This window comes from Lithobates pipiens, unplaced genomic scaffold, assembly GCF_037356315.1.
Source record: "Lithobates pipiens isolate NorthernLeopardFrog02 unplaced genomic scaffold, aLitPip1_a1.2 Scaffold_8, whole genome shotgun sequence".
NCBI classification, from domain to species: domain Eukaryota; kingdom Metazoa; phylum Chordata; class Amphibia; order Anura; family Ranidae; genus Lithobates; species Lithobates pipiens.
This window is the reverse complement of record NW_027507903.1, coordinates 213967891-213995219: the sequence shown is the minus strand read 5'-3', so window position 1 is coordinate 213995219 and position 27329 is coordinate 213967891. Positions and strand designations below refer to the sequence as shown.

Here is a 27329-nt window from a genome sequence, read left to right as displayed (position 1 = left end):
TGTGCATGTATTTATGATCCAATATGTACATATGTATTTCTACTATGCTGTTATTTTGTCTTGTAAAAACATATATTAGAAGGATAACTCTTTTTCCCTCATGCCTAGGTGCATCTCAGATCCCTTTGCCTTTTAAACTTTTACGAGTTGCGTTTACGGGTTTATTGAAAAGGAATTATCTTTAAGCTTTAAAACCTAGAGATATTGCTTTACCTAATAATTCCAGATATTGGAATGTGATCAAAAATATGTATTATTTAAATATGTCTCTTCACGTTACAGTATGTAGTAAATCCCACACCAGTTCACAGTGGTACATGGGTATAAGGGCAAGGGTGGAAGAAAGAAGGGGCAGGGATGGAAGAAAGAAGAATGCATTGTTCGGTAAGGATCCCACCTAAACATTTTAGGTGACACATTCTTTTCATTTTTTGTATCTTCTTTATTTTTCCTCCATATGTCTTAGATACTTTTTTAAGGCATTTTTAATATCAATGGCTGTCTCTTATTTTGTATGACTTGTTATGATTGTCCTTTAAATTCTGCTCCTAGTTGACATTTCCTTTCAGCCCCAAGTTCCTGCCTTGTGACCTACTATCCCCGCTACCTCTTCGTAGACGCACATTTTGTTATGCACAAAAGATATTGTCTTAGATTTACACACAGTATTGTCTCAGATAAAAACTTGAACTAAGTGGATGTATGATTCAGTGTTGGGATACCATTACTGTAGTCCCTTTCCGGCTGCAAATACAGGGGCTTCTAGATCAATTTTCTATCAACCTTGCCGAGAACAGCAATTTAATGATTACATTGTGCTGGTTACTCTTTTCTGCATGACTGTAGGAGTAGGAGGACATAACCTGAACTATAATCACCCTGTATATGCTCTGTTATTTAAACCTGCGATAAAAGCTCTTTCTAGTGTGCTTCTTTCAGCTACCAGAATAGGCTAATTTTATTATATGTTAGTTTCCCTTTAACATTTGCAGAGATACAGAAACATAGCAAAATAGAGTGAAAATAAATGGTAATTTAGAGAGATGAACAAAAATATGAACTGAACCAAAAAAAAAAAACCCACAATTATTCACAATGTGAATAAAAATATAAAGCGAACAATAGAATCATTTCCTATTAGGCATGAAAAATAGCAAGAATACATTTAAAATTGCATATTGTAGCCCACACAACAAAACCAATGCTTTGTGAAGATAAAAAAAGAGTGTACAAAATGAAATAACAATTGAATATCTTTCTAAAGAAGAATGGAATGAAATAAAAAGCACAGTATCTTTACAATTTTAAAATCATGTGTATATAAAAGAAAAGTTAATCATTCTAATTTGTTGCAATTAAAACATGAACATTTATATGTCCAATATTACCCCCTAAAAAAAGACTTACAAATACTTCTAGATCACTATCTTCCTCGTTCTTTTCTTCTCTTTTATCTTCCTTTTCCTCATCATGGTTGCCTTCAGTAAATTCATCATGGGAACAAATTATTTTTGGGATATATTGTTCTAAAAAAAAAATGCACATTAGTAAGTGTTAAGAGTTAGAAAATACACAACTGTGAACATATAATGGAAGCTCAAAAAAATATATACTATACCCGTTAACACAGGCTGTTCTGTTGAAAATTCATCCATATCCTCATCTTCTTTACTAAAATAAAAAGAATTAAAACCTTGTAAGTAAAGTGCCTTTGACTTATGAACCATGTTGGCAACACTATGGTCAAATTTCCATCCATTATGTTCTATAACAAAACACATACTTATAGGTCAATTGATTAATTTGTGCTCTCTCTCTCTCTCTCTCTCTCTCTCTCTCTCTCTCTCTCTCTCTCTCTCTCTATATATATATATATATATATATATACACACACACACACACACACACAGCCTGGCTATGGAAGGCCTAGGCTTCTACAAGTATTTATCTGTAACGAAACTGCTCATTGCAAATTACATCTACAGTACAATAACTTTCCTTTCTGTATACCAGATATTAGTAGTCTGATTGGGCCATTTTATACTTAATTTACCAACAAGAAATGTAAGTACAATGCAAATTTTAAAACTCTACAAAATGCTTTTGAATATTGCATATAAGTGTACCCTGTTACAATACTAGAGTTTGTGTATGCAGCTATAGTTAGTCAATTTTATCTGTGGATATGATTAGTATCATTTTGCACATTTTTCTACATGAATTCTTATATTTCAATAAGATTAGCATCTTCAAGACCAGTCAGTCATGCTACAAAAACTTTTTTTAGATGCCATGTAAGCCATACCCTCCTAACTCTTTAAAAAGTATTGCTCAAACTGAAAGAGCCTTTTCTTATGTATGTGGCAAAATATGAAATAATGGAACTTATTGTTAAACTGAATGAAACAATAAATGTTCCATAGGAACTAGTTCGATTTTCTCTTTCATTCTAACATACTGCCCCTTTGAAATTCAAGGGAGAATATTATTGGTGGCTAAGGCTTACAGTAACAAGTATTCCTTCAAACAGTGTAACAAATACGGCCTAGTAGGTTTAAAGGACACACACATATTGGTTGCACACCAATAATTAAAATAACTCCAGGAGGCAATAAAATTATAGTAGACCATGCAGGCAATCTTTATTCCTTTTGGGATTACGGGGTAGAACAATAGCTGGAAATCTTTCCCTTATGCCAGCCCAGTCCTAGGTAGCTTCTAATCTGCTAAACTGCTGTGACCTTTAAAAATAAATCCATAAATGTTGTTGAACTCTCTTTTTGATGAATAAAAAATATGAAAATATAGGCACCCTTTAATGGTCATTCACATCAATTGGGTTGATTTATTAAAGGAGTACAGAGTGTTCACTTCTGCAAAGTGAATTTTTGCTTAGCTAGATGAATACAATGAAGCTAAGTTTGCTTCAAATATCCAATTGTACTAGCTGCTTATCCAGCTGCCCTCCTATGTTAACAGACATCTTTATTCAGTACGATAATGCTAACAGTAGGTGTATAGTGAAGTAATTCAAAGATACGTATTCATATAACTAAAATATTTAAATAGTCATATCAATAAATATGATTGGATATGCAAAGCTTTGCAAAGTGTGCATTCACTATTCCTTTAGTAGAATAACCCCAATGGTTTCAGTAGATTTTCCATTATTTGTCTAGTATTCATATTTAATATTCTGTACAGCCAGTGTTGTATCCAAGGTATTTAATATCATCACAAAACTGAAATACATTTTCCACAAATGGTGGGTCTGCTTAGAGTACCACAAAAAATAAGACAATGGAGCTATAAATTCTTGTAATACCAGCAATTAGGAACGTGAGATACCATCATATGATTGAGCGTCTGAGAGATAAGATCCTACTGGAGTATCAGATTGTAGTTGTCTAACTTGACGTGAACATTTCAGCCATGTCATGGTAGTGTCTGATACTATTGATCATCTGAAAGTTGCTTTTTAAGTCCCTCGGTCCCTCTAGTGGACATAAATGTGAATTATCTACGAATCCTAACATTTGTATTTGAAGTACATATTTTTAAAAATGATAATCAAATGATAACCTGAATTATTGTATCCATAGACTTGATTTACTAAAACTGGTGCACACAGAATCTAGTAATCTAGTGCAGCTGTGCATGATAGCCAGCTTCTAACTCCAGCTTGTTCGATTAGGCTTTGGCAATAAAACCTGGAAGCTGATTGGTTTCTGTGCACAGTTTCACCAGATTTTGCACTCTCCAGTTTTAGTAAATAACCCCCAATGCCTATGAGCGATCAGCAAGCACTCTTAACTGAGTCTTTTCAGGTAACAGAAACAATCAGGTAATGAGAAACAATATGACATGTTGGAATTTTATTTTACATTTTTTCGTTTTTTTTCCTTTTTTTACATGTTTAAATATGTATGCAATGTATTTTTACAAATAAACATTTACAGTGTGTTTTCTTCCTGTTACCTCTGCTAACTGTGGCAACTGTGACTTCAAGACTCTGATCAGCTACCTTTGTGTTAACAGAGTGAATGTCACATTAATCCAGTCCTGTAATGTGGCTAACAATGGTAACAGGACAATCTGCTGGGACCTTCTTGAGATTAATATTTGTGGAGTTAGAGACCTTTTTTTCAATGGCACCCTTCAGAAAACCAGTAGATCTATACTAGTATACTTCTACTAATAAGTACATTTTTAACTTTAGGTTTTCTTTAATCACTTGTATAATGGGGCAGCTTTTTCATTATTTGCTCATATATTAAAATCAGAAATTTTGCTAGAAAATACTGTAACCCCCCCCCCCCTCTTAAAAAGTATATATTTTCTAAAAGCAGCGCCCCTGGAGAATAAAATTTAGGTAGTTAAAATGTATTTTTGTTGCATGATATTTGTGCATGTATTGAAACACATACTTTGAGGAAAAATACACTAAAATGACTGTAGTACAAACATAATATTATACCCAATTTGTGATAAAATATAAAAGATAGGGTTTTGTCAAGTAAATAGATACCAAACAATTCAAGTTGCAAAAAAACTATGCAAATTTTTTTCCATAGGCAGTGCTTTATACACTTTTACTGGTCAGCAGTTTAGAGTTACCCATGTGGTACTATAATTGTTTCTCTGATGTCCACGATGATTCCTCACACATATGGCAGGATTAATGTTACATACACGTGCTCTGCATACTGCGCCTTTTATATGGGGTGTGTGCAGGGGTGATGGGAGTGAAGGGGTGCTTTGAATGTTATTAAATTAGTTTTATTTATTTTATATAATTTTTTTCTTTTTACATTTTTTATCTGACAGCAAGGGCAGGTGACAGTTCCGTTTTATAGTGACATTGGGGTCTAGGAGTCTCCCCTGCCCTCCAATGAAATATTCCTGCACAGATTGTGCTGGAATAGTTGAATCCTTGGCTACATTAGCCAAGGATTAACAGCTGTGAAAGCAACGTAATACATGTTGTTTCTGGGGCCAGAAGTCGCAGGAGGGAACAGGGGATGGAGGGATGGATGTTCCCTGGGTTCCTCCTGCCTTCTAAACAAAATAAATAATTAACAGAATGTTTTATATATATATATATATATATATATATATAACATATAAACTCTATAGATTTTCTTTAACTCATTTAAGGCAGAGATCATTGAAGCATAGATGACCAGCATAAAAGCATAATCATGCAAATGTAAATTGACTACAACTCCTTAACTAATTTGTATACCTAACTAATTTTAATAAGTTTTATTAGTGTAACCTTTTCCCTAAGTAATTCTACATTTGAATTTCATAGTTTCAGTTTTGTATTAAATATACAAATTTGTATATTAGCAAAATAGGACGTTTTGTAGTTTAGTGAAATCCTTGATCAGCAAATGTTGAGAAAACTACTTGGAAGGTGACTACTTTTAATGAGTCAAGCCCGACTGAGATTTGAATTGAGAGAGAGGATCCATAAGTAAATATTGCTTTCTGTATGTGTGTAGTGCATATTGTAAATTATACAGTACATATCTTTTTTTAAAAGAACATTAACTGAAATGAACATGATTACTTATATTAAGTTGATCACATTCACTTAAAAAAAATTAAAGTAGTTCTGTCACATTTTTTTTTTTTTAAATGAAAGAGCCTTTATAAAGCAAGTAATGAAAACGTACCTGTTCTGCTGCCTGCATCACCAAACTGCTTTGCGGTGAAGAGGGAAGCTTACTGAAAAATCCTCAGCATCCATAACACTTGTCGGATGCCTGGTCCCTTATACCTTCCTTTGGCCTTGTGTGCTTAAGTAACATAGTGCTTGGTGGAAGGATTCAGAAAATGCATCGGGGAGCGCTGGTCCCTGACATTTCTGAAAGTGCTGATTGCAGAAAAATTTCCAGCATGATTTTCTCTTCACTGCAGAGGAGGTGAGTGATGCAGAAAGTATTTACTGCTTGCTTTACAGGGGGCTCAGTTATACTTATTTTTAAAAAGCAACAGTTTTGCGTTAAAAAAAAAAAAAAGAAAGAAAAATTTTCTCTTTTAGCATTTTATTTTTAGTTTTTAAAGCATTTTTTTCATCCCTTGCAATGGCAACTACCCTTTAAAAAAATCACAAACTGGCAGCTATTTATAAACCATTAGTGAGATTCCTCCTTCTCATTTTACTATCCACTTTCTATCGTGCCCTTTTTATGACTCCAATGCCAAATTCCTTGCTTGATGTTACTCAAGAAAGCAGTGAATTAAAAAATTGAAAATGAAAAAAATGTAAACATTAATGGTAAAAAAAAAGAAAGGAAAATAGATAAGTGGTTGAAGGAGCGAATCTGAGCTGGAAAGGGGTTAAACAGAAATCTATTTTATTACATTTTTTTATTTTACTTATTTCTTTCTAGGTCACACCTTTGATCTACATTTGAATTAAATAGCATGTACAATGTAACAATGCATTGGGGAATATTTACCAAAACTGGTGCACACAGAATCTGGTGCAGCTGTGCATAGCAACCAATCAGCTTCTAGGTTTTATTATCAAAGCCTAATTGAACAAGCTGAAGTTAGGAGCTAATAAGTAACTATCCAGATTCTGTATGTACCAGCTTTAGTAAATCTCCCCCATAGGCACACTGGGGTTGATTTATTAAAATTGGGAAGTGCAAAATCTGGTGCAGCTGTGCATGGTAGCCAATCAGCTTCTAATTTCTACTTATTCAATTACGCTTTAGACAAAAAACCTGGAAGCTGATTGGTTTCTCTGCAGAGCTGCACCATATTTTGCATGCTGCAGTTTTAGTAAATCAACCCCACTGTATTAAGCCTGGTACACACAGACCGAAAATCGGCATTTCAGCAGGAAACAGGCAACTTTCGGTCCATGTGTACAGCCATTCCTCTAACAACAGGCTTCTGTCGAACAGTTTACAGTTTACTGGAAAACCAGTACAAACAAATGGCCACTGTCCACACCTATAACTGGCTTTCGCAGCAAGGAGCACATGGAAGCTGCTTGTCAATCAAAACCAGTTTTGTTTTGACATGCTTCGCTCTTTCATGTGCTCCTTGCTGCAAAGGCCAGTTATAGGTGAGGACAGTGGCCATTTGTTTGTACTGTTAGAATACTAGTGAAGGGATGTACTGGACACCTTTGCTGCCATTGTGCTATATGCTGGGTGTTCAGTGTGCCTTTAAAGAGGGGTGGGCTCCCTCCAGGCTTACCTGCCCTCTAGATACCCATTATAATGCATGCACTTCTACTTATTTCTACTATGGAGGCTCTCAAAAATGTATAGAGTTAGGACTGCAGATAATATTATTGCTTTGTCAAGGACTGTGCAGCTTATGCATGTACTGTTTGTAAATGTGTGCAAAAGAAACCCCTGTTTTTAACGCAACCGGTAAGACAGGATCATTTGGTTGGCAGAAGGCTGGTCGGTAAGTTGAGCTGGGAATTTTTTTTGTTTTGAAAACCAGTAGTTGATTAGCTCTTGCAGCCAATGGCTGCACTGATTGGTGTATTCTGTCAGGGGGAGCCCTCTTTCTCCTCATTGGCCCCCACTGCTTTCAATTACAGCCAATGGGGAGGGAGCGGGGTCAGGGCTGAGCCACGCTCTGTGTGTCTTATGAACACACAGAGTGGCCTGGAAACAAATATGCACGAGTGCACCCCATAGCATGTGGCTTTCTATGGGGGCACTCTGTAGGGGGAGGGGCCAGGAGTGCCAGTGAGGGACCCAAGAAGAGCAGGATTGGGGCTGCTTGGTGCAAAACCACTGCACACAGCAGGTAAGTATGACATGTTTCTTATTTAAAAAAAAAATTAAAAAAAATAAAAAGGTAGAATAAACCAAAAGTATAAAATAATATCAGGTTAAACATGCTGCTGTAATTTTAATAGTCATTGTTAATATTTAAAAGACGCAGCCTTCAATAAAATAACACCTGTTGTATTATTTAGTGGGCTCTTGATTTAGGTCATTGATGTAGATCCTTGTTCAGTCACTTCCTGCTATAGGGGGACAATGCTGAATGCCTGTGTCCCAATTATGTTCCATTATTGTCAATCAGAGAATTTAGTGAAAAAAAAACACAACATTTTATGAATGGGGGAAGTATTGATCAAGCAACTACTTGTGGTCAGAGTCCAAAGGGGGAGTCCCTTGCACAGAACCAAGAAGAACATTGCTCTGATTTAAAGCATCACCAGCAGCCCCCAGATATGCATACTTATATCAAGCTTAGCCGATCCAGTGTGGGCATGCAAAAAATATAATTCCTGAAGTTCAGCTTTAGATAGCAAAATTAGGAGGATTGCAAATACAACCTTTACATTTGTATCTTCTTTCCTCTGAGAGTTATACTCTAGGTTTCAGCCATTAAAAAGCTCCTCATTTGTATTTTATGCTTTCTTCCAAATATGAGGACACTCTGGCATGAAACATAGGTATATGCAGCCTATTGCACTATGGTGTGTGCCTCAAAGTTCAAACACACATGCCTTTCTCTGCACCCTCAGCTGCATGGGACAGTGAGTGGATAAAAAGCACTGAGTGAGTGTGTTCACTGTGTTCATTTTGAAAATAAAGGGGCTGGTGAAACATCCCCTGCAGCGGCCAGGGGAGAAGCCAGCAGCACTGCAGTGGGGGGGGGGGGGGGCGCAACACGAGGGGGGGAGTCGGGCAGTAGGGGGAATCGGCACTGCACAGAGTGAATAGGGTGTGCCCAGGCACACCTTGCACACCCTCTGCACATGCCTTTGGCATGGAATTAGATAAAAGAATATCAGGATACCTTCCGGAATGCTTGGTTCTTAATGCTTGCTTACAACCACCTGGCATAGGTTATATAGGATTTCTTAGTGAAAGGAGCTGGTAATACACATGAGCATCTGCAGGTAGTTTCCAAGGGTAGGCAAAGAGACATATCAGTTGATAGGTAAGTATTTTAATTGAGCAAGGGAGGACAGGCCCATGAAGCACCAGTCCTAAAATCTGTATTTAATGTGGCTGATTTCTCCTTTTGATAATACTAGATACGTGGTTGTTAGGTTGATCCAAAAGCTCTAAATCTAAAATGTTTCCTTTAATTTTGGATAAAGTAGAAATTAGAACCTCATGATTTATTGCAGTCTGAGCACTGCTGGGAAGAGTCACCTTTTCCTTTTGTCCTTGGTAGTGAGCAACATTTCCTTTCACGTTTGCTGTTTTGGCATTAGATACATTTTCCAACTTTCTAATCCTGAACGTGTACCAGAAGTTCTAACTTCTTTCTGATTTTACTATCTGCAAACGTGTTCCAGGGCATTGGTTTAGAAATCATTGGGGACAGAGATGGCTAAACAACTAGACTTTTTTTAAATGCGTTAAAAAATGAAAGACTCCATTCTACCCTTGGTACAGGTTTCCTTTAAACTTGGACGTGGTCCAAAAAGAAAGAGAATGGCTTCCATAGCTGCAGACTGCTTATATTAGGCACTACTAGAGATGGTCCAAGTAGATTAAATAAATTGAGATTCAACTCAAATTACTGAATCTCTTGCTTATAGATTGAATTTTGATCATCTTAAACCATTGACGAAAACTGGAAATAAATGTAGGACTATGACACAGCAGGGAGATTTGTGGCCAAGCAAATCAGGGCCTAAATGGCAAGATTCATATTTATTCCTGCATTATGCAATTTCCCTAAATTTTCAGCTTTCAGCGCTGTCACACTTTGAATGACAATTGCACAGTCATACAACAATGTACCCATATAACATTTTTATAGTTTTTTTTCACCACTCTATTTTTTTTTTTTTTGCTACATTACAATAAGAATTTTTGGGGAAAAAAACAAGTTTTTCTTCGTTTCTGTTATAAAATTTTACAAATAACAAATCTTTCTTCAGAAAATTAAGGCCAACATCTATTCTGCTACATTTCTTTGGTGAAAATAAACCAAATCAGTGTATATTATTTAGTCTGTAGGAAAGTTATCCAGTCCACAAACTATGGTGTGTGTATATATATATATATATATATATATATATATATATATATATATATATATATATATATCAGAAAATCACTCAAACCTGATGTACTGATGGCCTATCTCATTTCATGAGGCCCAAAAACGTAAGGACAGTACAATAAAGGACAGGACAGTACAAAAGTACAAATACCCCCCAAATGACCTTTTTGGAAAGTAGTCAGTCTTGGGTATTTAGGAAGAGGCATGACACATTTTTGGAAGTTGTAATTATTTGGAAAATGAAGAAAAAAATGTTTTTCAATTTTTTTTATATACTGTCACCAGTGCAGTACAGCATCATCATATAACTGGTGTGGTAGGGACCAGGGACACTGACTGGTGGGTGACAGTATGTTAAAAATATATTATAATAATAATAATAATTTTTTTTCAATTTTTTACAATATTTTTCCTTTTTTTTTTTTTTTACATACTGGGACCAGAGCAATACAGTGTTACCATAGTAACACTGTACCACTCCAGGGAGTTGATCAGGATTTATTTTTATTTTTTTACATGATTGCTTATAGCAGTGAATTTCACTGCTATAAGTACAGCTTTTTATTGAATGACAGTGTGTAGACACTGTGGGGTTGATTTACTAAAGGCAACTCCACTTTGCACTACAAGTGCACTTGGAAGTGCAGCCACTGTAGATCTTAGGGGGACATGCAAGGAAACCCCCCCCCCCCCAAAAAAACAGAATTTTTGCTTGTACATGATTGGATGATAAAATCAGCAGAGCTTCCCCTCATCTCAGAGCTTCCCCTGAGATCTAAAGTGACTGCACTTCCAAATGCACTTGTAGCACAACGTTGATTTGCCTTTAGTAAATCAACCCCTGTGTATTCTCGTAATTAGCTGTGATTGGTCATAGCTAATCACATGGTACAAATGGGCTGTGATTGACCCTGTCTCCAGCATGTGATCACTATGACCAATCACAGCTAGCAACACAATTGTATACAATGAATGGGATCAAAAGGAAGCCATTCAATGTTTACATTTGTCATCTGGTCTGCTGGGATAGGTCACAGTGATCACGTGTTACCAGCAGCGGGCCGGTACAGTGATCAGTCATCTGCTGCGTCCAGTGGACACAATGGGTGACAGATCATGCTGGAGTGTGGCCCAGAGTGGCCGCACAAGGCACATTCTCAGGAAGACGTCCCAGAACAATAGGGTTCCTGCCCATCAAAAGCATTTAAAAAATCCAAATATAAATAAAATGGATACAAGCATATTTTCTACAATATCAGTTTGTTTGCAAGAAACACTTGTATAATGAGGTTCTACACCTGTCTGAACACTGCCAAAAAACAAAAAACAAACAAATTGTTTTAACATTGTATTATGTTTGATTTTAATGACTTGTATATGCATGATTTTTTTTATCCACAGAGGTGATGACTAATTTTATTATCAAGATGTTTTGTAGAAACAAAACATAAATGAATTACTACATTATGTTCAACTGTTTCAATTGTTCCCTAGAAATGGCACAAACAAGGGCATTATAAGGTTAGAACTACAACTGTTGAAATGAAAAACAAAAGCATTTTAACAACAAAGAAATAGTGATTTTTAAATAAAGGAGCCCGTGACACATTTATGTCTATACAGAACAAATGAAATTGTTGTATTCATCAAAAAGGAAGTTATTGAGGCAGAATTATCAGTATATCTGTAATCCTTTTCATCTTAGAGGAATCAGTTTTTAGTGACAAAGAAACTTGTGATGGGTTTCACTGCTTAAAGGGTGTGAAATATATTTTTTTGCTTCCTATATTATTGCAGTGTCAGCGATTGTATTTCCTATGTCATGAAAATCTAATTATGCTTAAGATGAAGTAGGAACATCTCTTAGCCTTCATTTAAAAGTAATGATAAAGAAGAAGATGCTTAAAAACATAATGCTTTTATGTCAGTGTGACAATAAATTGTTAAAGAGTCAATTACAATGGAGTGAGATAGGATTAGAAAGGCAAGAAAGCAGGTATCTAGAAATACAGAAGAAAAAAACAAAAAATAAAACAAAAAATAAAACATCTCATTGAATTAATATGTTGCTAATTACATACGTGGTGGCATATCTGCATACACATATTCAGGTATTTACACCTATATTTGTATTCTCGTATACATTGATATCCACATGATGTCCTCATGATAGATCCTCCACAGTTTCATGTATGCTATGCTTATAAATGTTTTTAGTTTTTAGTTTGCTCATGTACTGGTTTATGTTTTTATAGTGATGCTTATTAAAATTGCATCAATCATATTATATCAAATGTTGTTTAAATTTGATTGTGCATGATGGGAAATTTAAACGGGAAATCCGAGTGTGGAATTGGACACACCTGAGTTTAATTTTGAAATCTATTCATATATATATATATATATATATATTGGGATAACCCTTGGATTTCCATACGGTATTGACAAAGCATGTTTACGTGTGAAATGTGTCGGTCTTTTTGTTCCCCTACCCTTATGGATTTTTTTTACATGTTTTGGATACAATAAAGCCTTTTTGCATTACATGGGAGTGCTGCCATTCATCCAAATTTTTCCTTACTAGTAATCTGCTTGCAGTGGCAGGGCGTGCACCTCATGGTTGCAACATACTTTGAAGTTTATGGTCAGTACATATCACCTGGGAGCAGTAGCATTTTTGTAATTACATACCAGCTCCCAATTTGAGGGTTTACATAACTGTTTGCCACCCATGTAACCTAAATGCATTATATATAGATATATCTATATATCTCTTGCTATATATATCTCTATATTGATATCTATATATCTATCTATCTATCTATCTATCTATCTATCTATCTATATATATATATATATATATATATATATATATATATATATATACACCACACACAGTATCTCACAAAAGTGAGTACACTCCTCACATTTTTGTAAATATTTTTACTATATCTTTTCATGTGACAACACTGAAGAAATTACACTTTGCTACAATGTAAAGTAGTAGTATAACAGTGGAAATTTGCTGTCCCCTCAAAATAACTCAACACACAGCCATTAATGTTTAAACCACTGGCAACAAAAGTGAGTTCATTCCTTAGTGAAAATGTCCAAATTGGACAAAATTTGCCATTTCCCCTCCCCAGTGTCATGTGACTCATTAGTGTTACAAAGTCTTAGGTGTGAATGGGGAGCAGGTGTGTTAAATTTGGTTTTATTACTCTCAATCTCTCATACTGGTCACTGGAAGTTCAACATGGCACCTCATGGAAAAGAACTCTCTGAGGATCTCAAAAAAAGAATTATTGCTCTACATAAAGATGTTTTAGGCTATAAGAAGATTGCCAAGACCTTGAAACTGAGCTGCAGCACAGTGGCCAAGACCATACAGCAGTTTAACTGGCCATGTTCCACTCAGAACAGGCCTGGCCATGTTCCACTCAGAACAGGCCTGGCCATGGTTGACCAAAGAAGCTGGGTGTGCGTGCTCAGTGTCATATCCAGAAGTTGTCTTTGGGAAATAGAGGTATGAGTGCTGACAGCATTGCTGCAGAGGTTGAAGGGGTGGGGGGTCAGCCTGTCAGTGCTCAGACCATACACAGCACACTTTGGTCTGCATGGCTGTCATCCCAGAAGGAAGCCTCTTCTAAAGATGATGCACAAGAAAGCCCACAAACAGTTTGCTGAAGACAAGAACACTAAGGATATGGATTACTGAAACCATGTCTTGTGGTCTGATGAGACCAAGTTAAAACCTATTTGGTTCAGATGGTGTCAAGCGTGTGTGGCAGCAACCAGGTGAGGAGTACAAAGACAAGTGTTTCTTTCCCACAGTTAAGCATGGTGGTAAGAATTTCATGGTCTGGGGCTGCATAAGTGCTGCCCACCCTGGGGAGCTACAGTAAAAAAAAAATTTAAATTCCTTTATTTTGTAAAGCAAAGTTCCATGACATACAGCAGGTCACATCATTTTCTTGTACACGTACACATTAGACAACATATTCCGTGAGGTAAGAGATATGACAAGATTTGGAGACAACGTTGTTGACAAATGAAGAATTACTTTGCCTATATGGTAACATTTATAGACATAGAAACCAGGAGGCCTACAGTGCCTCCCTGAACATTGACCATACTGACCAAAACAGAGGATTAATCAATCAAATGAGTGAATCATACACCTTAATAACAGAAATTGTGTAATATTTATGCTTCTTATGATCACTATAATTATAATACAGCTGTAACAGCGGCTGAGGTGTCGAAGCGTAGTTTGGAGAAAAGGAAGAAAAGTAACGGGAGGGTGAAGGAAAGGGAGGGGTAGGGAGGAAAAAAAGGGGGGTAGGCGGAATCCTACTCCAGTGCAGTTTACAAACATATGTCACAGTATAAAGCTCAAAGCGGTGGTTACTTAATCCCTTGTGTTTTGGATTTAGCCACCTCCTACAGATACATATTTGTGCCAGTGAAGTATCTCCAGGGCCTCTCGGAATTGTTCCTCTGTATTATAGAGAGTGGTGGCCAATTCCTCCAAGTGGAGGATACAATTGACTTTAGAATACCACAGGACCCTGGTTGGTGATTGAGGCTGCCTCCAGAGTGCGGGGATACATGCCCTTGCTGCATTGAGAAATTGCATTGTCAGAGTCTTTTTATATTTCCGTATGGTTCTCTCCGTCAGGTGTAGAAGACAGGTTACCTTTTAATTCTACTGAAGATAAGCTTTTAATGGTGGTTGTTACCTCCTCCCAGATTGATCCCAGTACCGGGCAGGCCCAGAAAATGTGGATAATAGTGCCAACTTCCGCATTGCACCTCCAACACTTATTTGGAATAGCTCCATCACTCTTATGGAATATGTAGTGAACGCTATACCATCGGGATATGATTTTGTACCCGATTTCCTGACATTGGTTCGCGATGGAGAACTTATGTGCCAAAGTTAGGATTTTATCCACTTGCTGTGGTGAGAACTGAATCCCTAAGTCCTTTCCCCATTGGTGAACAAATGTCAGGGTCTGCTCCTCTGTCTGGGTAGTCAAGTGGTTATATAACCGGGAAAGTGTATGTTGTGAAGGTTCCCTATACTGCATAATGATTCAAATGGGGTGAGGTCTCGTGGAGTATATGTCTTCTGTTGAGACTGCAAGAAGTGTCAAAGTTGGTAGGTGCTGAGACTATCTAATGGTGGGTCTGTGAGGCTAGAAATGGTTGACGGTGGGGCGAGATCCCCCCGTGGCCAAACATCCATCAGGCGGTATTTCCCTGATAGGATCAATTGTCTCATCCTTCTGCTGGTGAGACCCGGAATGAAAATCAGGGTTGCCTATTACAGGTGTCACCTCCAAGACGACCACTGCTTTGCTAAAGAAGCTGAGGGTAGAAGTTATAGACTGGCCAAGCATGTCTCCAGACCTAAACCCTATTGAACATCTATGGGGCATCCCCAAATGGAAGGTGGAGGAGTTCAAGGTCTGTAACATCCACCAGTGCCATGATGTTGTCATGGAGGGGTGGAAGAGGACTCCAGTGGCAATCTGTGAAGCTCTGAAGTGAAAGTAATGGTGGCCACACAAAATATTGACACTTTTGGGCCCAGCTTTGGACATTTTCACTTTTTGTTGCAAGAGGTTTAGACATTAATGACTGGATGTTGAGTTATTTTGAGGGGGCAGCACATTTACACTCTTATACAAGCTGTACACTCACTACTTTACATTGTAGCAAAGTGTAATTTCTTCAGTGTTGTCACATGAAAAGATGGAATAAAATATGTACAAAAATGTGAGGGGTGTTTGTGACATAATGTATATACTGTACGTGTGTGTGTTTTTATATATAATCTGCCAAGGTGTGGTTTACAAACAGTTACATAATTGTGCTTGATGTTCTAAGTTGGCAAACTGTGCTGCAAACACCATTGAAGATTATATGGGCAAAATTGTATTATTCAATTATATACATTTGTAGGGCTAACATTGTCATTTTGTCCAACAAAAGGCATGGGAATCCTGAAAATGCAATGGCGATAATGAACCAATGCCTAAATGTAAAAATTTACTGTATCATATGAGGAGAGCATTTTGATGAAGCTTCAAGGGCTTTGTTAAAAATACACTAATCCTTTAATTACATGCTTCGGGGATTCTTTAAAGTTGTAAAATTATGGGGTTTATTTACTAAAGGCCAATAGACTGTGTACTTTGCAAGTGCAGTTTGCTCCAGAGCTTAGTAAATGAGGTACAAAGCTTCACTTTACGAAAAAAAAAGCATTTTTGCTTGCACATGATTGAATGATGGAAATTTGCAGAGCTTCCCCTCATTTACTAAGTTCTGGAGCAGCTGCACAAACAAAGTGCATAGTCTAATTTGCCATTACTAAATCAACTCCAATGTCTCCTTATAAAAGGTTTTATTTATAGTGTTGTGATAAATGGGTTAATGTGTGGTACTTTGGTGCACTAAAGTTACTGCACATTATTGTGGCGCTCTGCTGGTAACAAAAGGCAACTCCAAGAACACATTTCTGTTTTGAGCAACTCAATACAAAGTAATAGCCAATGTGCTATAAAAAGAAAGGATGACCACATTGGACCACCAAGAACGCCACTAGGACCACCAGGGAAGGAGGCAACATGTGGATGGCCAGGTATGTACCCCATGGATGTACCCCATGAATGCACAATCGGTGCCAGTGAGTGCCCACAAATGGGCACTCATTAGCACCAGTATGTACTAAAAGACAACAGTGATGCTCAGCAATGCCACCTATTAGCATCATCAGTGCCAGCCATTAGTGTCATCAGTGCCACCCATCAGTGTCCATCAGTGCCACCTATCAGTGCCTATCCATGTCATCAGTGCCCACCTATCAGTGTCCTCATTGGTGCCACCTCATCGGTGCCCAGCAGTGCCGCCTTATCAGTGCCTCTCAGTGAAGCCATATCAGTGCCCATCATTGAAGGAGAAAACTTACTCATTTACAAAAAAATTTACAGAAACAAAGAAAAACTTGTTTTTTTTCAAACTTTTCATATTTTTTAATTTGCTACGCAAAGAATAAATATTGCAGAGGTGATCAAATACCACCAAAAGAAAGCTCTATTTGTGGGAACAAAATTATAAAAAATTTGTTTGGGTACAATGTCACATGACTGCACAATTGTCATTCAAAATGCGACAGCGCTGAAAGCTGAAAATTGGCTTGGGCAGAAAGGTGTCTAAGTGCCTGGTATTGAAGTGGTTAAAAGCTTGCTGAAACTGAAGTTTTTTTCTGTATGCTAAAATCACCATTGAAGTATTTGTATATCGCTTTCTCCTCTCAAGCATCTCCTCTCCAGGGAGAATACATTTAGCGTTTGTAGTCATGCCTCTTTGGTCCTTTAGTCCCCTTATTAGCTTTGTTGCCCTTCTTTGGACTCACTTCACTTCCAGCACATCCTTTCTGAGGACTGGTGACCCGAACTGAATGGCATACTCAACATGTTGATGGACCAGAGTTTTGTAAAGTGATAGAATTATAGTCTTATCTCTTGAGTAAATCCCTTTTTAATGCATGCTAATATACTGCTTGCTTTGCTTGCTGCAGCTTGACATTGCATGCCATTGCTAAGCCTGTGATCTACTAGGACCCCCAGGACCCCCAGGACCCCCAGATCTTTTTGAATTCTGGAATCCTCCAATGGTTCTTCTCCTAGCGAATAACTTGCATTCATATTTTTGGTCCCCAAGTACATTACTTTACATTTTTCAACATTAAACCTAATTTGCTATGTAGTTGCCCACCCCTTTATTTTCTTGAGGTCCTCCTGTAAGGTTTCAATATCCTACTGTGAAGTTATTGCCCTGCTTAGCTTTGTATTATCAAACCAACAGTATTGGTCCCTGGACAGAACCTTGGGGTATCCCACTCACCACACCAGTCTATTCTTAGTATACACCACCCTTTGGCTGCACCCCTGTAACTAGTTTTCTTCCAGGTACAAACACTATGGTCTAAGCCAACATACCTCTATTTGTAAATTAAGCATTTATGGGTAATTGTTTCAAATGCTTTTGCAAAATCCAGATACTAAATCTATAGGCATTTCCTTATTTAAATGGCAGCTCACTTCCTCGTAGAATGTTAGCAGATTAGTCTGGCCAGAACGATCCTTCATAAATCCATGCTAATTACTACTAATGATACTGTTTTCATGTGCAAATTCTTAGATATAGTATTTTATTATCCTCTCCAATAGTTTACACACTACTGATGTTAGACTGACCGGCCTATAGTTTCCAGGTATATATCTTTGTTCTTTTTTAAATACTGGCACCACATTTGCTTTTTGCAAATCAGCTGGTACCATTCCAGTCCTTAAGCTATCCATAAAAATTAGGAATAATGGTCTGGATATTGCCTGGCTAATTTCTCTGAGGACACTTGAGTGTAAGCCATCTGGTCCTAGAGATTTATTTAAGTTACGTTTTTCAAGTCTATTTCAGGCACTGGCTTCTGTTAGCCACAAGGCTACATTCCGTGCTTCGGTGCTAACAATACAATCATGGTTGTCAATTTAAATACATTTCTCACATGCAGCATTGGCATATTTAAAATTGCACCCATAAACACATTCTTCCACTCCTCCCAAGTATGGCAATAACATACGTGCGAGACTTTTTCACTGTCTGGTCTGGTTTGTTTTTTTTGTATCCCACAAATCCGCTGATTATGTAAAAACCAATGTACTGTAATGGTCGCCTCTATACAAGTGGTCAAAAATTATAGCTAGTGTACTACCACCTGTAGCAGTCTCCATTCCTATAAGCCAAGAAAGCCTAGCATATTGGTACATGGCTGCCCTCAGGAATGCCATATTCACTGGCCAGGAAGTACAGGAAACAAGAGAAAAAAAAAAAAAGAACAAAGGAGTCCCTGTGGTTCCAGGAGTGCAGTTGTCTACAGGGGATTACTGGAACTGGTGTCTCACTGGAGCATAGTCAGTCAGATGCACAGATGAGTCAGTTCTGAAATTATTGTTTATATAACCTTAATAATGCAATAAAAAAATCCAAGTCACCAACCTAGAGTAATGCAGTGTCAGCTATGGTAATACTGTGCTGCTCTAATGACTGGTAAAAATCACTGCCACACCACTCACAGTGTCCCTGATTAGTGATGGACGAACTTCCAATGGGATGTTTCGTGAACGCGAACCGTGAACGTGGCCAAAAGTTCGCGAACCGCAAGGACCCCATTGACTTTAATGGCAGGCGAACGTTAAAAACCTCCAGGTCATATTTTCAGCCACAAAATACTTACTAGCTGTGCACACATAGTCCCACAACATGGACACTGACATAACAAAAGTATTACGTGAATCTGGGATCGACAACGACAAGCATTTTTTTTTATCTGTGAAATTTTGACAATTCAGAAGCGCATGAAGGCCATGGAGGAGAGGTAAGGTCAGGGCAGGCTATGCAGGGGGTGCAGGAGATGATCAGTGCCACTATCAGGGAAGCGCAGTCCTGTGCCAGTGTCCCAGTGTGCCAACCTGTGCTTGAGCCCCTCCCTCTGCCTGGCACTTACCCCACCTATGCAGGGTTCCACTGCAGTGGTCCGGAGGTGCCAGTCCAGTGCTGATCCTCAGCCATGGTGCTGGCACTACCTGCTGATTGGCTTCTCCGCTGCTATCTCCCTCACTGTCTGAAACCAGCACCGCGATAGAGACTGAGCACTGACACCAGCACTTTGATAGAGAGCACTGACACCAGCACCGTGATAGAGAGCACTGACACCAGCACCGAGATAGAGAGCACTGACACCAGCACCTTGATAGAGAGCACTGACACCAGCACCATGATAGAGAGCACTGACACCAGCACCGTGATTGAGATCACTGACACCAGCACCGTGATAGAGATCACTGACACCAGCCCTGTGATAGAGATCACTGACACCAGCACCGTGAGAGCACTGACACCAGCAGCGTGATAGAGAGCACTGAGACCATACCAGCACCGAGACAGAGATCACTGACACCAACACAGCGATAGAGAGCACTGACACCAGCACCTTGATAGAGAGCACTGACACCAGCACCATGATAGAGAGCACTGGCACCAGCACCGTGATTGAGATCACTGACACCAGCACCGTGATAGAGATCACTGACACCAGCACCGTGAGAGCACTGACACCAGCAGCGTGATAGAGAGCACTGAGACCATACCAGCACCGAGACAGAGAGCACTGACATCAACACCGTGATAGAGAGCACTGACACCAGCACCGTGATAGAGAGCACTGACACCACACCAGCACCGAGATAGAGAGCATTGACACCAGCACTGATACCAGCAACTCGCTGCGGAACCCAAAAATATGACACCGATCAACCTCTTCAAACAGGAGGGTACGGGCATATAGTATGGTGTGCTTTTTTTTGTACAAGGAAGTGAGCCAAAGGTAGAAAAAAGGTCCGTGTGCTAGATTAAATAAATCATTTATAGAGTTATGCATATACATGGTCTACTGGTCACATGTGTTGAATTCCTCTGAGATCCATGCCTCATTCATTTTTATAAATGTGAGGTAGTCAACACTGTCGTGAGCTAGGCGAGTGCACTTATCGGTCACAATCCCCCCTGCTGTGCTGAATGCCCTTGGGACAGGACACTGGACGAGGGGCAAGCCAACAGTTCCATTGAAAATTGGGCAAGCTCTGGCCAGAGGTCAAGCCTGCCTACCCAGTAGTCCAGGGGTTCATCACTTCTCAGAGCGTCCACATCGGCTGTTAACCCGATGTAGTTGGACACCTGACGGTCTAGGTGGGGCCTTGATGCTGGATCCGGATGAGACCAGGGTCGGCTGAAAGAATGATCTCATTACAGAAGTGACCAACACATCTTCAAACCGCCCTCTTCTTGCAGGCGCAGTTGGATTGGTACTCTTTCTCTGGGAGTGGGAATTCCTCTGCCAGCGCACGCAAAAGCAGAATGCGGCATTTCTCTAAGCAAGGCCTGTAAGTGCTCCATTCTGACAGCCCTCTGTGATGGTGGTAACATTTCCGCCATTTTGTGTTTGCACAGGGGGTCTAAGTATGTTGCCACCCAGTACTGGTCCTTGACCTTTATGCTTTTTATACGGGGGGGTCCCTGTTAAAACACTGGAGCATGAAGGCCCCCATTTGTACTAAACTGGAAGCAGTGTCGTGGCCTGGCGCCTGCTCATCATCCAGGATAATGTCGTCCTCCTTGTTCTCCTCTCCCCATCCACGGACAACAACAGGGATCCCAGAAAGGTTTAAAGCATGCTCTTCTTGCTCCTCCTCATCCGCCCCGGCACCATCCTCCTCTGACTCCTCTTCAGACTCCTGTTGTTGACTTGTCTCAGATAGAGTAGCCCCCCTGGGAATTCTTCCAGCATTGTGACTTCCTCATCTTCCTGCTTCTGCTCCTCCACAGCTTGATCAATGACACAACGCAATGCACGCTCCATAAAGAAGGCATAAGGTACGATGTCACTGATGGCGCCATGGCTGCGACTGACCAGTTGGGTGATCTCACAGAAGTCTGCATGCATCGCGCATTAGCAGCCACTGGCGCGGTAAAAAAACCAAGCTCCCAGAACCTGTTCTGCCGCAGATTCCGTACCGGTAGTCGTTAACTGCACGTTTCTGCTGGAGCAGCCTATCAAGCATATAGAAGGTTGAGTTCCATCGCATCTGCATGTGTAAAATCTTCTGAAATGGGCCGATATTTTCCTTGCCTACCGCAAGATGTCCTGGACCCCAGGGTATTTGACAACGAATCACTGTACGACCAAGTTTAAGACGTGTGCCATTCATGGCACATGTGTAATTTTGCCCTGTTTAAATGCACACACCACTTTACCAACTGTCAAATTGAGCGGTGTTAGCCACTTATCTGCCTGTGAACGCAAATTTGAAAGGAATGCAGGGCCAGTGTGGCTCTTGGCTTCCAGGCACAACAGACGCAGCACAGCATGGCAACGTCTCACCTGGCATGTCTAATAGGTTCTGGGGATCTTGAGCAGTGCAGTGGAAGAGACGCTAGAAGCGGAAAAGGAGGAGTCAGCCGAAGAGGAGAGGGAGGATGGAGTAGGAGGAGGAGAAGAAGAGGCAGGCCTGCATGCAATCCGTGGCGGTAAAGCCAAATCTACACGGGTGCCACGGGTTACATGCTTGACGGCCGTCAGAAGGTTCACCCAGTGGGCAGTAAAAGTTATATACCTTCCCTGCCCGTGTTTGCTAGACCACGTGTCTGTGGTCAGATGTATCTTGGAACTGATACTGTGTGCCAGAGATACATTACATTGCCGCTGAACATGGCCATATAGCTCTGGGATGCCCATCTGTGAGAAATACTTCCTTCCTGGGACCTTCCATTGTGGTGTTCCAATGGCCACAAATTTTCAAAAAGGCCTCCGAGTCCACCAGTTTATATGGCAGTAGTTGGCGGGCTATCAGTTCTGACAAGCCAGCGGTCAACCGTTGGGCAAGAGGGTTATCCAGCATCATCATTTTTTTACGCTTGAACATTTGGCCCACGGAAGCCTGCCTTTTTCCAGAAAAATGTGAGGACAGCATGATGGAAGGTGGAGTGGAGGACAATTGTGAGGAGAGAGGAGAAGGAGCAGTAGAAGATGAGGCTGGATGGTGGGAGCCTGGAGTGTGGCTTGTGGGTTCTGCTGCTCCCACTGGGCTCGGTGATGGCAGCTCATGTGCCTTCTTAAGGCAGTTGTCCCTAGGTAAGTGTTGGGCTTACCGCGAATTATGCGTTGACTGCAAAGGCTGCAGATGGCAACACTATTGTCAGCAGCGGACACATTAAAAAAAAGCCCACACTGTGGAGCCATGTGCCGGCATCCTGGGAGCACCAGATGTGACCGTACATGGTTGATGCCTCGCTCCTGATACATTAGCAGTCTGCTTTGTCCCTCCTGTGCAATGTAAGTTCCGCCTGCTTCTCCTCCCTATCTGCTGGTCCATATCTCCCTCTGAACTCCCCTCCTCTTCCTCTCTTGTGGGCACCCACGTGACATCACTAGACACGTCATCATCTACGTCACCTTCCCCACCGCTATAATTAGAGATCTCAGAGTAGGTAGCAACACCGAGGACCAACCTCCTCCTTGGGCTGATATGGGTACTGTCGTCAGACTGCTGAGTGGCGGTTGTTGCTACCTCCTCTTCCTGATCCAATGCCAAGAGTGGCTGCGCATCGGCAATGTCTTGTGATGGATCAGAAAATAATTCCTGTGACTCAAGCGGAGGGTATATGGTGGTGGTGGTGTTGGTGGTAGTGTCTTTGGGGGTGCACACAGCAGAGCGTGAAGAAGAGGGTGCAGATCGAGAGGATGAGGAGGGTGCAGAAGAGTAAGGCTGAGTGAGACACTCAACCAAGTCTGGTGCGTCCTTTGACGTAATCGAACGCACCTTCTGCAATTTGCCACTTTGGCTCAAGCCTGTTGCTCCTCCCCTACACCCCTGCGGAAGGGCCTGCCTCTTCCTCTGCCTGTCATTTTTTAAATGACCCTGTGACAAAAGTCTCTAGAGAAGTGCACTATATGTGGAAGAAGGTATATAACACCCCGCTTCAATCTGTCATTTTGGGGGGCCACTGGTCTATCACACCAGTTATAATACTTTTTTCTAATTGCATTTGTCACTCTTTGTAGTATCGCTGCAGAACCGCTCAGCAGTCACAATGCTGCACAGTGGAAATGCACTATACTATGCTTTCTATATTTGAAAGTATTTTATACGTGTATTACACCCCTATATACTGCACACCAAATAGTACACCTATACCAGTCCTTAAAAGGACCTATCTGGACCTAATAGTAGCTAGCTAGTAGCTAGTGAATTGCAGACTGTCCCTGCTCCAAACACCACACTGTCCCTCCCTACACTGAGAAACGACAGCTGCAGAATCAGTCAGCAGCACTGCATGCAGTGCAGTATAATATGCTTTCTATATTTGAAAGAAAGTATATTATACGTGTATTACAACCCTATATACTGTACACCTATACCAGTCCTTAAAAGGACCTTTGTGAACCTAGTAGCTAGTGCATTTCAGAATGTCCCTGCTCCAAACACCAAACTGTCCCTCCCTACACTGAGAAAAGACAGCTGCAGAATCGGTCAGCACTCAGCTCAGCAGCACAGCAGTGCAGTATAATATGCTTTCTATATTTGAAAGAAAGTATATTATATGTGTATTACAACCCTATATACTGTACACTAGGGATGCACCGAAATTTCGGCCGCCGAAACATATCGGCCGAAAATGCCCTTTTCGGCAATTTGCCGAAAGGAAAAAACGGCCGATAATTGAGCCGAAAATGGGGCGGGGCCTGGGCGGAACTCCGCCCCCGCCCCTGGTGCCTCCCATGATGGGGGTGAATAGCGCAGGACTAATGCAGCCAGCGATGCCCCTCTGCAGTGAAGAGAGCCGTCTGGTTGAATAGAGCGCCGGGAACATCACAGCTTTAATTTCAATAGCTGTGTGTTCCCCGTCGCGCGCCGTCACACACTGGCTGCATCACAGGGGGCAACACACACTGGCTGCATCACAGGGGGCAACACACACTGGCTGCATCACAGGGGGCAACACTGGCTGCATCACAGGGGGCAACACTGGCTGCACTTATCTCTTATCAGGTCGCAAGTCTCTGACCACCTCCTGTACCGTGTCGCCAGTCTCTGACCACCTCCTGTACCGTGTCGCCAGTCTCTGACCACCTCCTGTACCGTGTCGCCAGTCTCTGACAACCTCCTGTACCGTGTCGCCAGTCTCTGACCACCTCCTGTACCGCGTCGCCAGTCTCTGACCACCTCCTGTACCGCGTCGCCAGTCTCTGACCACCTCCTGTACCGTGTCGCCAGTCTCTGACCACCTCCTGTACCGTGTCGCCAGTCTCTGACCACCTCCTGTACCGTGTCGCCAGTCTCTGACCACCTCCTGTACCGTGTCGCCAGCCTCTGACCACCTCCTGTACCGTGTCCCCAGCCTCTGACCCCCTCCTGTACCGTGTCTCCAGCCTCTGACCACCTCCTGTACCATGTCCCCAGCCTCTGACCACCTCCTGTACCATGTCCCCAGCCTCTGACCACCTCCTGTACCATGTCCCCAGCCTCTGACCACCTCCTGTACCATGTCCCCAGTCTCTGACCACCTCCTGTACCATGTCCCCAGCCTCTGACCACCTCCTGTACCGTGTCCCCAGCCTCTGACCACCTCCTGTACCATGTCCCCAGCCTCTGACCACCTCCTGTACCATGTCCCCAGCCTCTGACCACCTCCTGTACCATGTCCCCAGTCTCTGACCACCTCCTGTACCATGTCCCCAGCCTCTGACCACCTCCTGTACCATGTCCCCAGCCTCTGACCACCTCCTGTACCATGTCCCCAGCCTCTGACCACCTCCTGTACCATGTCTCCAGCCTCTGACCACCTCCTGTACCATGTCTCCAGCCTCTGACCACCTCCTGTACCATGTCTCCAGCCTCTGACCATCTCCTGTACCATGTCTCCAGCCTCTGACCACCTCCTGTACCATGTCCCCAGCCTCTGACCACCTCCTGTACCATGTCCCCAGCCTCTGACCACCTCCTGTACCATGTCCCCAGTCTCTGACCACCTCCTGTACCATGTCCCCAGTCTCTGACCATCTCCTGTATAAAAATATTTTTTGAAAACAGTCATTTTCGGTATCGGTGCTGTTTCGGTATCGGTTTCAGTTTTCGGCCTAGTGTATTTTTCATTTTCGGTATCGGTTTCGGCACCAAAAAACCCATTCGGTGCATCCCTACTGTACACCTATACCAGTCCTTAAAAGGACCTTTGTGGACCTAGTAGCTAGTGAATTGTAGACTGACCCTGCTCCAAACACCAAACTGTCCCTCCCTACACTCATAAAAGACAGCTGTAGAATCGGTCAGCACTCAGCAGCACAGCAGTGCACCATAATATACTTTCTATATTTGAAAGAAAGTATATTATAAGTAGTTATAGCTAGTGATTAGACTGACTCTCCCTGCTCCACACAGCGTCCTTTCCCTACACTGACAAAAGACAGAATGTAAAATGGTCTTCAGATCAGGTCTATTTATAAGGTAGGGGGCATGTCCATGTGCTGAAATGTCTCAATTGGCTGTCCTGTACCCCATGATGGATGTGTCATGGGTCAAATTTCTTCACAATGTAAATGAATATGGCCGCTGTGAACAGCGCCAGAAGTCCGCCTGTTCGGCGAATCACGGACGAGCAAAGTTCGCCGAGAACCGACCGCCAGGCAAACCGCAAGGCCATCTCGATCCCTGATAACTACTAAACCAGGTATTAGTTAATTTAGTAAAAAACGAAACCCAGTGGTGATTAAATACCACCATGTGCTCTATTTGTGTGAAAAAATTATAACAGTTTCAAATGAGTACAGTACTGCATGACCACACAATTTTCATTTAAAGTGTGACAGCGCTGAAAGCTGAAAATTGGTCTGGGCAGGAAGGGGTGAAAGTGCCCAGTATTGAAGTGAAGCACATGCAGGTAAATTGTTGTTTCCACATTGAAAAGGGAAGTTGAGGACTAAAGAAGCGAAGCACTTATCTAATTGTCTCTTTTACCCTCAGATAAAAATGTTTATTAAAAATATTGTATGAAGGGAAGCATCTATTATACATCATGGTCTGGTGGAATCGTCAGTATCCTGTCCAATACAGAGACCACCTCTCCATCCTCCTGATGGAAATGGAGCAAATGTGGGTGATATCTACAGGAGCTATATCATATAATCAAGCACAATGAAGCAGACACCTATTTATGAAAGACTGCTTACAAAGTTACAGTATTATATTTAAAGAATTGCAAAAATTCTTTAAGGCCTAAGTTACCAGCTATGCCTGCTCTTTCTGCCCCCCTCCTCCATTCTTAAAAAATGTACTACAGTTTCCATTAATGAAATGAGATCTATGAATGGAGGAGGAGGCCATTCATCCACTCATCCTCCATTCGTAGATTGCGCTTCATTCATGGAAGCTATAGTACAGTGTCTGTGAATAGAAGAGTGGGAAAAGAACTCTTGATAAGTGCATATGACGGGTTCCTTGGCTCTGTTAACCCAACTGCTGGCCCCAGAAGGGTTATAGGGAATCATAGGACTTTGGATTTCAACTATAACCTTATGCCTTGTACACACGGTCAGACATTCCGACCACAAAATCAGTCAGATTTTTTCAGATGGATTTTGTCCGAAACTGGTGTTGCATACACAAAGTTGTTGGAAAATCCGATCGTTC

General features: G+C 41.1%; 1 protein-coding gene across 2 annotated transcripts in view; it reads right to left on the bottom strand.

Moving 5' to 3' along the window:
• PPP1R3A (protein phosphatase 1 regulatory subunit 3A) overlaps positions 1-27329 on the bottom strand; it is a 58504-nt gene that overhangs the window by 18883 nt on the left and 12292 nt on the right. For both annotated transcript variants that reach the window (XM_077470959.1, XM_077470960.1), the window contains exons 2-3: positions 1619-1671; positions 1408-1526 (exon numbers count right to left, since the gene is read on the bottom strand). In XM_077470959.1, the coding sequence (XP_077327085.1) occupies positions 1408-1526; positions 1619-1671 (172 nt within the window). The remainder of the gene's footprint in view (positions 1-1407; positions 1527-1618; positions 1672-27329) is intronic.